Here is a 12,115-nt window from a genome sequence, read left to right as displayed (position 1 = left end):
GCATGGCAGCAAAATGCAAACAAAAGAGCGTTGGCTGGTTACTGTTAGTGTCCCACCTTGACACGTTTCAGGAAGGGGGCCTTTTTACCAGCTTGTGAACGGCCTGCTCAAAGGCAGCTGTTTTTCCTAATTGACAAAAAAATCAATCTGAAAGGTCATTGAAAGTTCAGACAGGAACGTGACCCTTTGATCATGTATTGCATAGAAAAATGTTCTCGAGCTTACCATTAACAGTTTATGTCTTCCCCCCCCCCTTTTGTTGAATCTCTTAGGTGTTATTCGAACACAAGAGCTGCTGGATCATGAAACAACACCTCATTACTGGCTAACAGTTTATGCAATGGATCGCGGCGTGGTGCCCCTCTCCGCTTTTGTCGAGGTCTACATTGAAGTGCAGGACGTCAACGACAACGCGCCGCAAACCTCCGAGCCTGTCTACTACCCCTCTGTCACGGAGAATTCTCCAAAAGACGTTTCAATAATCCAGATCAACGCCGTTGATCCAGACGCGATTGCCAGTGACAAACTCACCTACAAGATCACCAGTGGAAATCCCCAGGGTTTCTTTGCCATTAACACCAAGACAGGTAAGACCTTGTTAATGGGAGGATATTAGATGCAAGGTTTTCCCCTCTTAGCAGGAGGTTGAGTCATATAAATGCTGTGAAAGGCAGACCTTTTCAAGTATGCATTGTACTTATGCTTAGATGCTTACATTTACAACCACAAAGTCCTAAACCATAAATGTAAGGTATACTATTTTTGATAGTAGTGGGATTTTTCTTGTCACTTCAACGCATAGATGTGGCAAAAGAAAATAAATTCCATATGTTTTCTTTATCACAAAGAAGGTCATAAACAGAGTAAAATGCAAAAGATTGTTTAACGTTGCCTTGCATGGCTGACATTGCTCCATTTTTTTCAAAGGAAAAGAAGGCCAAACACAGTTTTTTCAGTTCGGCGAGAACTGAGCCGAGCATATGAGGGGTTTTGCACTCTAACATTTTAAACTGTGTTCTCGTATGGTCCTCAGTGGAAGTGGTGTGATGATTAATATTTCATTGGCTGCTCTTAAAGTAGCTGGAACTTGCTATGTTTGGTTTTATAGCAGAAAAAAGTATCAGAAATAGGTGTAAAACAGAGCTCGGTGTACTGTTCCTAAAAATCCACAGATTTGTTCTTATAAAATGATAACAGGAAGAATGTGCCAGGTCTCTCTGCTGTTGAGCTGACTCATACAAATCTTCTGTACTTGAACTAAAGAAGGGGAAATAGCTTTTTTACCAATATTTTTGTTAACTTAGCTGAAAACTCAAACAAGGAGGGTAACCAGTCCAGTTTGTCCTTTCTTAATGTCGGTGTGGCCTTATTTCCCTAGGTGGTCACATCAACAAACTGGTGTTATTTTTGTTGCGAGTTTTTCTGACCAAATAAGGATTCCAGCTTGCTTGCTGCTTCGCTGTAATGCTGGGTTTCTCAAAATGGAGAGGATAAGAAAGAAAAAAGGACTTTTTGAGTATGCACATATGGTTCATGTTTTGTCTGCCTGCATTAAAAGCTCCAGTGCTGATAAGAAATTGTGAATGTTAGAAAAGGGAAAGGACACATAGAAGGTCATAAATAATACTGATTATTTAATGTAAAACCATCATAAGCAGTCATGGTATTAATTTATAGTATGTTTTTTTCAGTTTGGAAATCAATCACATTTAACCTTGTAGCTTAGGTGAATATTACTTTATGTAATTTAGCCTTTCATTTACTTTTTGTACTGGTTTTTTCCCCTTTTATTTGTTAATAGTGGCAAAAAGTAGTCAACCGCTAATTTTGCAGTTATCTTCATTTCCCATTTGGGATATATTAAATATTTCCTAAGTTTTTTTGTATTGTTAATTCTTTTCTAAGAAAAAAACCCACCAAGTGTTGTATTTTTTATGACCATAAGTAAAACTCACTCGGAAAAAAAACAAGCAAAAAAAAGGGAAAAAGATACTCAGAAGCAGAAGGATAAGACGCATTCGTGCATATCAAAGCGTGTTAAAACTTTTATCAGTGAGACACCAGAGCCGCACACATCAAGTTTAACAAAGACCGGCTTGAGCAAAGAAAACTCCATTGAATCACTATTGAGAGGCTTTGAATTTTCTTTCCTCTTTGTTTTTTTTTTGTTTTTTTTTTAAGATTGCAGTGTTGAGTGGAAGAAGAAAGGTAGGTGTGGAAAGAAAACAAACAAAAAACATTAACTTTGAGAGCCTTAAACCCTAAGCAGAAAGATGCTTTTCATTAAGCTCTCTCATTTTTTTTTTAAATTACAAACAAATAATTGATTTCTTTGAATTTATAATATTCAACACAGCTCAAAGTACCCACATTATCAACTCTGTTCCACAATTCAATCGTGCAGTTTACAACATGCAAGGCTCTTTAATTACGTGTTCTAAAACTGCATTGGAAGCATAAGCCATATCTTGGCAGATGTACAAAGCTTTAAAAAGGGGTGGGAAAAAGGAAAAAGATGTAAAGACTTGCGTTTTTATATGGGATGTGAAGGAGCAACACATGGTTACAGCCATGTGTTTAAAGCTAACTAGGTCTGTCGTGGGCTATGGCCCTCTGCTGCCGGTTCAGCCTCAAATATATACAGTCTGAAAGCTTTGCTCGATGCCTTGGGTGGCTTTGGTTACCCTTTCCCCTCACAGACTCACAATGGTTCAGCAAAGCCAATGATGAAAGGCTTAGGCCTACTTTATTTCTGCCAAGTAAACATGTCCGACTGCTTTAGATGATCCCTGAATTTTTCATTTTAAGTGCAAGGCCAGCTCTTCTAACAGTCACTACGACAGTACCACCGTCAAAAAGCAGGAACCCTAACAGCTTCTTTCTTTGAAAGAATAGAAATCTGGTCGAGAAAAAAAAAAGAGTCATAATGGAAGAAGATTATGCATGTCAGCTGCTTATAAATTATGACCTAAAACAGTATGAGATTCATAGATTTGAATATTATAAGTCTAAAAATTTTACAGCTTAAGGGGTGCTCAGTTGTCTGGGGTTTTCAGATCACATCCCACCCACAGATGTGACAGCAGTGCTTCCAGACTCTACAGTTTCTGCTTGGCAGCAAAGGAGAATTGAATCTCCTGGATGAGGACTCAAAAGCTTGTCGTCAGCTCATCAAAACACAAAATGAGACTTTGTGAGTCCATGTGCTACTTTTAAGATATCAGTTGCTTCAATAAAAATATTGCCGTTCCCTTTGTCGCTAGGGATGCATTAAGAATAGCAGTGGTGTGTTTTCACACTCAGCCGACCCGCTGCATGTCTGGTTTTATTTTCTCTGTGCAAAGACATGTCAGCGCTCTCAGCTAGTCGAACCAAAATTGTTTACACAAGTTGCCCACCTGTTCTGTGGGAGATTGAGCAGAATCAACTTCCTGTCCTGTCTGAAATGGTGTGCTTTGGACTTTGACCAGAGGTTTTATGCTACGTGTTTTCGTGTGTCTGCAAGCGCACGTGTGTGTAAGGAAAGGGCAGCCGGGCAGAACCAGTAGTCGGAACACACTCAGACACACTCACACCCTCACATACCAAGCAAAGAACAGTTTCCTCACCTCTGCCAAAGAAAGAGCTGGTGTGAAGATTTACGATAGCGGCCTTATCTTAATGATTACCGAAAACCCTGCTTCCTGTTACCACTTTTCCATGTGTTGCTGCATGATTGTCTATAACACCTGCAACAGTGTCAAATTTCTTTATTAACTTTTAAAAGAAAATTCACTTCAGTTTTTGATAATCCTCCAAAATACACAGGATTTCTGATCAGAGCCCCTTTGACTTGTTGAAACCCCACCCTGTGATCATAGCACTTATCTGTGTTTGTCATCAGACAACGGTCTACTTACAGCTAACAATGTGCATACCTGTAGTCAGATGGGGCTGTCCAAACACGATTGTCTTTGTGTCTTAATGGCAACTTTCATGTCAGGATTTGAACCCAAGTAAAGAAAGATACACCCACTCTGGCAGTTGTGTTGAGCAATTGTTGCTCATCTTTTTCGTTTGAGTTAAAGCAAAAAAAAAAAAAAAATGTTATTTCTGCCACCCCAATTATTTGGGGGTATTTGTTTCAGTTTTGTGTTAGAGAGGAAATGCTGTCAGGATGGTGTTATCAGTGGCCCTGACCACAATCACAGGAAGTGAGATAGGAAATGGATAATTCCAACAACTTCCCAAACATTTCCGGTGATTTAGAGTTAGGAAAAAAAATGGTCAGAGCTCTCAGTGGAGTTTATGAAAAGAAAGTGTGTAGATATGTTGTATAGTTCAGGAAAGCAGACTATTGTTTAAAAAGATAAATGGACTGTCTTGTAATAGTTGGCATGGCAGTCAGAGTTAAAAGTTGTAAGAAAAAATGGATTATATGAATCTTATTGTGCCTTTTTGAGTTCTGAATTGATATTTTAATTATAAATACTTTTTTTTTATTGTGGAATTAGTGTTACTAAATTCACCATCAAAAACCTTTTAACAGGTCAAAAAAAATATCTTTTTAGTTCAAAGACCTTTGTCTGTAAGTGATTTAACTACAAAGGCAGTAATTTGTCATTCTCTCACCTGGATTAAATTAAGTCCCAGTAACTTTGACATGTTTGGTCCACCTTCAAACTCATTAGAATCCACAAACACAGAAGTGATAAAATCGGGAAAATCTCGACTCACACGAATACTTGAAACAATGAAACCAAACGTCATGAACCATTAACAGACCCATTAAAAATGACCAACTTTACATCTGGCCAGTTCGTGGATGATTCATTCATCATCAGTTTCTAGTTAAGCCTAGTCTAGACTAGTCTAGTTCAGGTGGGGTGACTCCAATGGCGGAACTCTGACTAAAACGGAATGAATCCCAGCTGGGTGAGGCCATTTTAAATGCTTAGTTTCTTAACTTAGATTTTAGTCTAACTTTGACAAACAAATTCATAACTTTGATGTTTTTAACAATGGCAGTCTTGAGTGGCAGAGAAAGACAAAGTGCTGAGAAAACAAAAAGTAGATTAATAATTAACTTGAAAAAGCTTGAAATCTAATACCCATGGATAAACTTCTCCAGAAATGGCAGCTGTAACTGAAGTGTGTTTTTCTCTGTCAAAACATAGGAATTCTCCTCAGCTTTGAAATATTAGGGATGTTTTTTTTGTTTCAGGAGGGTAGATTTTCTAGGCTTACAGACATTGTAAACATGAAAGGTACTGGCTTGTTTTTCCGCTGAAGATTGCTTGGAGTTACATTTGAAAGTCTTGCTTCATAGCAAACAATTTTTTTGACTCAAAGTCACTAATTAAAATCCCCCACTTTTTTTTTACTTGTTTATAAATATATATTTTTAACATCACTGTTTCACACTTTTCCACAACACATTTAAAGAAAGCCACTGGTCGTAAATCAAAAGCTTTTTAGTTTTGGTCAAAAAGCAGAGCTATAATAAAAGAAAAGTTCTGAACAGCATCTGAATGCTTGAGTACCGAATAAGAAGTTTTACCATGTCATTTTGCTCACTGCAGAAAAACGATAAGCATTCAAATAACCAATGTTTCTAAATGAAAAAAAAACCCACTGTAGTTAGATCATCAGTGATTCTAATGTTTCTAGCATTTCTACTTTTTCCATTCCTACAACTCAAAAAAACATTCACGCAGTCAATATTCGTGCAGCATAAAATATGTGTGTGATTCTAATCACAGTAGTGATGCCCAAGAATGAACCACATCAGTCCTGAATTTCCTTCAGACCCACATTTTAAAGCAGTGGTTGTAGCGCTCAGGGAGACTGTTAAGAGTGCCACTGTTACTTTGCTGTTGTTTCACTCCCCCTCTCAAAACAGCATGGCTGTAATTACTGTCAGCCCAACTCAGCCCACGCCTCAGGATGGCTTTGGTGAGCGTGTGTTTGTGTGTGTTCTTCCATGGTCAGCATTGGCTTACCAACTAGTTATTTTAAACTATCTCGGCGTGGATGTAGAGACGGAGCTGTGCACCTTCATTGACTGGAGAGCCAAAAGATCCCATTCTTGATTGGTAAATATCAGAATTTAAGATTAAAATAAAGTTTGGGTTTTTCAAAAAAAGCTTCTGTTAACTAGTTCAGAGGGCGTAAACTAGCAATCCTTATGTAGTCTTCAAACAATCAGATGAAAAAGCAGCATACCGGTGATCAAGGTGGTCTAAATAAATACCAGAAATCAGAGCCATGCTACTAGTTAAAGGTTGCACTGAGCTTTTCCTATGCCTTCAATTACTTCAGCAAAATAAGCCCCAAATAAGTATTGTTGCTGTTTAGTGTCCTTTTGCTTGCTCCATGTTTCCCTTGTGCTCTGTCTTTATCTTATCCCTTACAGCGCAAAAAGCAGAAGTATCCACTATCCGGGTATAATGTGGTGTTACTTTGTCTCTATTCCTTAAGCACAGAGGTCTTAATTAGGCTTAAAAAGTGGGATTCTCCACATTTTTCCCAATATGGGATTAAAACCAGATGTATTTCAAGAAAAGCTTCGGCAGAAATGCATGACGTTTTGTATGGTTGCTGGTTCCGCTGATGGGCTGTGTTGTGGTATGAGAGGCACACCGCAGAGATTATGCAGCTGGGATTACGGTGCGACTGTTATGATGCCGGGCCCTTTTTTTCCCTAAATGTATCTGATTTGTACAGTCATAACAAACTAGTGGCCTTGGGTTGGCTAATATTATCGCTTGTTTTTGGTTTTTGTTTTTACTCAGTATATTTACAGAGAGACTGTGCTCCTAAAAACATCATCATCCATCATCCTGCCTTGCTGAAGTACAAATGTAATTGATCAGGTTCGTGTCATTTGATGGTGTAAATCCATAAATTTTTTTAAGACTTGAAATAGGGAACAGGATACAGTATTAATAATAATCGACTTCACTTGTTTTTGCTTTCTGAGTGAACACTGTATTAAACAAGTATATATGCACAGGTTTTGGACAATATGTAACCATGGGGGGTGAAAAGAGAAGGCTGCACCTTTATGATTTTACATATTTCTAAGAAGATCCAAGCACTCCTACATCCTTGCAGTTTTCTCCAAAGATTAAATAAAGCTTAAAGAAAAGAGGATTTTAAAAAAATGGAGCAAAGGCGCCTTGATAATATCCTTCAATCTCAGTGCCCAGCACAGTTATTTCTGTGGACTTGCAAGTTGCGGTCTGCTATTCTGGATGCGGGCATATGTGCCATTGATGGGTTTGGGTTTTCAAATCGTATGCTTTACTGTATGCTAATCAGCTGCAGTGTGGCAAGCAGACAGCTCTGCTGCGGTTGAAGTTGGCATATCTAACCTACACTCAGTTTTTGCAAAGTTGCAATTGCACTGGGAGTGAGCGCTGCCTATAATATAAAAAAGTCGCATAGCCCCTCCCCCTACTTCTACTCTGCTTTTCCGTTGTTTCTGGGCTTAAACAAAATCATATTATCCTGGAACTCAAGACTTCTTTTATTTTTTTGTTTGTCAGCGTTCTGTGTGTGATTGATACCACGCTGCATCTGTTTGCTGTTTAAGATGAATGATATAGACCCTGAAATACTTCCTCTAACAGTTGAGTGTTTTCCATTTGAAAACATGTGGCGAGTGCCTGACTGGTTCTATTTCTATTTATCTTGTGGAAGACTAAAGGCACAGTGTCAAGTCTTCAGTGCTGTTTCAGTACTATTTGCATGCCCTTGTAATATTTCACACACATCCTGCATCATGGAAAGGACCCAGATAGACCAGAAAGCAGGAAAGAGAACAGCCAGAAGAACTACCTCCAAGCTGAATCAGTGCAGAAGCATGTCTTTGTTAAGCTACTCTTCATCTTAGTTTACTTTCATGGTTGAACAGAGATGGTCTGGCACTGTGTTGACATGTTCTTTCAACAGCAAGCTAGTATTGCAAAATCAGCTGAAAGGATTTCATTGGTAAGAACAGAATGGAAATCATTGCAATGTCTGATTTTAATTTGGATTGATTTGTTTCCAACAGGTCTGATTACGACGACTTCAAGAAGGCTTGACAGAGAACAGCAAGATGAGCACATTCTAGAGGTAAATTATTTAAATATCAATCATTCATTTATGTGGAAGTCATTTAGTTGAGATCCGTTGAATGTGAGTTGTTTAGTTCATGAAGCTAAAATGTTAGACTAAAGAAGGGGAATATGGGATTTAGGGTTTCTGAAGTTTGACATTCTCAGCTATCTTTGGCTGACTGCCACGTGCTGACAACTGAAAACTCTTTGTGTATTCCCGCATGATCCCTGGATGGGGTCGGAGAGAGAGTGGTTTAGAGGTCCTGTGGACTGATTCTTTGTTCTTCCTCATTGTTCCGTCTCATAGATGGCACAGGCTGAGGCAGGAAGCTGCTGTCAAACCAATAGGCCAATGTCTAAACTTGTGGGATTTAATTGAGCTCAGCTCTGCGTTCCTCTGATGTGTTTCTTCCTGCTTTACACCACAGGACCAAAGTTGATAATAGCTCTTTTAATAGTGTTTCCAGGGGTGACAGGAAGCAGACTGATTGCCTTTTAATTATTGTTACACAATTTGTAATCTCTGGGTGACAGTCAGTATTGATGTGTCTAGTGCCTAAGCTGGATATCTTGTATTCTGTATGAAGATTTTTTTGTGTAATAAATTGCAGGAGGGACCATGAAGATGGGGATTTGTGCAAAATCCAATTCTGCCATTTCTAAGAAAACAATGTTTAAAAAAATAAATTTGCATTTCTGAAAGGTTTCAAAATGGCTTTAATCTCTCCAGACAGAAGCTAGAAGCAATTATTTGTTTTGAACACACAATTAGTAGAACACATTAATTTATTTTTTTTTATTTGATCCAAAACTCCAACCTTTTTACTGAACTAAGTTTAAGAGTTGGTAAGTGAGAAAGATGTGGTAATGCTTGGTGCTGACTGTGTCTTAGTTTATACTGTATGTTTGACTTAATCGTTGGTCTAAAGCGGGCCTGTCAAACTCCATCGCACAGGGGGCCAGAATCAAAACACACTTTAGATCACAGGCCATGTTCAACTTAAACCTTAAATAACTTTCAATATTTTACTCTCCATAAAATTTTAGTTTGTCAAAATTATACAAGTTAGAAATAAACGCAAGATAACATCAGGCCATTAATAACAATAAAATAAAAAGATCTGGAGGGCCGGATAAAATTACTGGGAGGGCCGGATCCGGCTCCCGGCCCTTGACTTTGACACATGTGGTCTAAAGAAAAATCAAAGCTGGTCTCTAAAACAGTCTGCGGATGCCGTCTGGTTGATCTGATGTTCCATTTGAGGGCTTAAAAGCTCAAATTTCCTTATTTTTATTTGCACCTGTAGTAAAAAAAAACCCTGAAATTTGAAATGCTTAACATCAGCCTGTTCAAAATCAATAGGAAGTGATGTTTTCCATGCTGCCATGTGACCAGATTATTATTTAACTGAGTGCACATGCAAAATGATGTAGGAATGCAAAGGTTTGTGTGTCTTTGATAATGCAAACCATTTTACTAAGAGTCACTGCAGAGGGTACCGTCCTAAAGTTTATGAACCCAAGGCAACTGACCCTATGATGTCCTTTAAAGTCTCTTTTAATTGTGGAAACACTTAATCATTTGGGTGGTGGAGCCTAAGGCTGAAAACTAATCAGAATTCATCTGCTTTTATTTAGTGTTCGAATGTGTAGTCATGTAAACAACAATTCACTGATACATTTGCAAGCGCCAATGGAGATCACATGTGAAGATGCTTCCTTTAGACTTGATTTAGACACTAAAGAAATTGAAGCATTCTTAGATTTAATTCGTCTTCCCCCTTTTTAGCCGCTTCTCATCTTTAGTTGCCTAGTAATGAAAATCCCTGCAAGAAATTTGGGACATGTGGCTTGCCCAGACTTTCTGTTTTTCTTAATACTGCTACATTAATCATTCCAGCTAATGAAGCTCCGGCCTGTGAGCAACACACTAATTCAACAGGAAGCTCGTCTGGTTGCTCTTCACTGGGATTCACATTGATGAAGCAGAACAGAGTCCTAAATCCTCCAGAAAGATAGCTGAAGTTTGTAACTCCAGCTTTCTTTTTTATTTTGGAAAAGAAATATGTGGGGCTATGTTGAACATGTGGAGCAATTAGGGTGAAGGCTATGTCAGTATTGTTTGCACCGAAAGCAAAGAAAGAGGTGGAGGGAGCACAGAGGCCTTCAGCTTTTATGATGAGATGGATGGGGGTTGGGGGTTGTCATGCGTTTGTGTGTGAAAGAGAGAGGCAGCTAAAAGCAGTGGGGGAATTTGAGAAAAGGCAAAGCTGAGTGTGTTGAGTGTGGGCTCTAGCGGCAGGATCAGAGGCCTTCGTTCGCAGAAGTGGGGGGTGGATAAATAGCAAAAGTGGGACATGCCAGGACATGCTGACTATTCAGGCCTGGGACTGTTGGGAAATGTTAAAGCTGAGGTGAATGGGCTGTTCACATCTGTTGCCCAGAGCCCATGCCAGCATGCAGTCTGGCCTATTTTACACATATTAGATCATACCCGGTGCACTTTGAATGATTAATTGGTGAGTGCATAAAACATAGAGAATCAACAACAAAACAAAATTACATTTTCAGGATTAATAATATTTATTTAAATAAATTCTTAGTATTTTATGTGACATATGGGAAGTGAACTGGTAAAAATATTAAACCTGGATACACCCTGATAAAAAATTATGAGACACATTTATTTAAAAGAATGTCAATCAAAATGCCAACACCAATCAAAATAAAACAAGGCAGCAGTTTTATTTTTTGTAATATTTTCTTTTTCAACTATTGAGATTTGTGTGATGAAGGGGCTAAATGATTTAATCACTAGTTATCAAATTAAAGTAAATTAAAATACATTTTCAGATGCCATAGTTTATACGTTAGATCACAGAACATCTCAATGTATATTTGTTTTGTGCCCAATCTCTTACATCTAAGTATTTTGGTATGTCAGAATAGGACTCTATTTCTTTTTCTTTTATAGTGGGTGAGTGATAAACATCAATTTTACAGTACAGTATTGGGGCTGTGTGTAGGAAGTAACTCTTATAAATAATCTTTTTTACCGTCAGTGCGAAAAGAGATCCCTAGACACTTATTAGGATTATCCAACACATGTAGCTAAAACAGCTGTTTATTTGCACAACAAACAGCCTTTGGCAGAGCATTTGACCCTCCCAGATTTAATTTTGTAAAACCTTTTTATAGACTCTTACAGTGTTCCATCGCTATATCACAGTTTGCCTTTTGCGGTCTCGCAGATTGTTTTGTGCAACTTTACACGCCACTTTTTTTTTTTAACAGCATACTTTGTTCTGCGTCCTGATTGGCTAGAGACCTAGTCAGTCAACCTCTTCCACGCTATGTCTCCTGTACGGATACGTGCAGCTCTCAAAGTTTACACAAATCTTTGAGATTTATTTTTCTACGAAGGTTTGGACTTTGAAATAAAAGAGAAAAGTAGAACAATTTTCACATCTGTCTGAGAAAAGTGTATAAAATGTGTTGTGAGAAGTTTTACAGCCTTAAAACATTAGTAATACTTTTTCGTTTGGTAAATTGAAAGCATAACTTAAGAACAAGAACCAGCATTTACCAATTTAGCATATAATAAAAAATACAGGCTGTCTATTTTGAAAAAAAAGAACACAGACACCAAGAAACCCAAAAATTCAAACATAATTCTTTCAAATAACTATTATTATATCCTATAATTTGCCATATCTGTAAAATGGATCAATTTAACTTACAAAATTCATGCACCATTAAAGATCATCTATTTACAATAAATTAGATGTACATTGATGTAAATTAAACAAATATTCAGCCTTTTTAATCAAATTGTCACCGTCTATTTGTGTTGTATGAAATTGCATCTCATTTTTTTCTTTTTATGCTTTCTATTTACGTTCAAAACAGTCAAATAAGCTGATACAAGTGTCTGTATCTGGCTGGGAATTTCTTCGTTTCATACACTAATTTAGACACCTTCCACCCTACTGGTGGCTGTGTGCAACAGCAGTTACGAATGACTGAAAAGA

General features: G+C 37.9%; 1 protein-coding gene across 12 annotated transcripts in view; it reads left to right on the top strand.

Annotated features, from left to right (window-relative positions):
- Positions 1-12,115, top strand: part of fat1a (FAT atypical cadherin 1a) — a 70,302-nt gene that overhangs the window by 19,644 nt on the left and 38,543 nt on the right. For all 12 annotated transcript variants that reach the window (XR_002917573.2, XR_002917572.2, XR_002917575.2 and 9 more), the window contains 2 exons: positions 273-587; positions 8,039-8,100. Coding sequence is in view for 8 of the 12 variants with exons in the window: in XM_024259952.2 (XP_024115720.1) it covers positions 273-587; positions 8,039-8,100 (377 nt within the window). In the remaining 4 variants the exon portion in view is untranslated. The remainder of the gene's footprint in view (positions 1-272; positions 588-8,038; positions 8,101-12,115) is intronic.

This window comes from Oryzias melastigma, linkage group LG1, assembly GCF_002922805.2.
Source record: "Oryzias melastigma strain HK-1 linkage group LG1, ASM292280v2, whole genome shotgun sequence".
NCBI classification, from domain to species: domain Eukaryota; kingdom Metazoa; phylum Chordata; class Actinopteri; order Beloniformes; family Adrianichthyidae; genus Oryzias; species Oryzias melastigma.
Note: the sequence above shows the minus strand (reverse complement) of the source record. Positions and strands in the feature narration are given on the sequence as shown.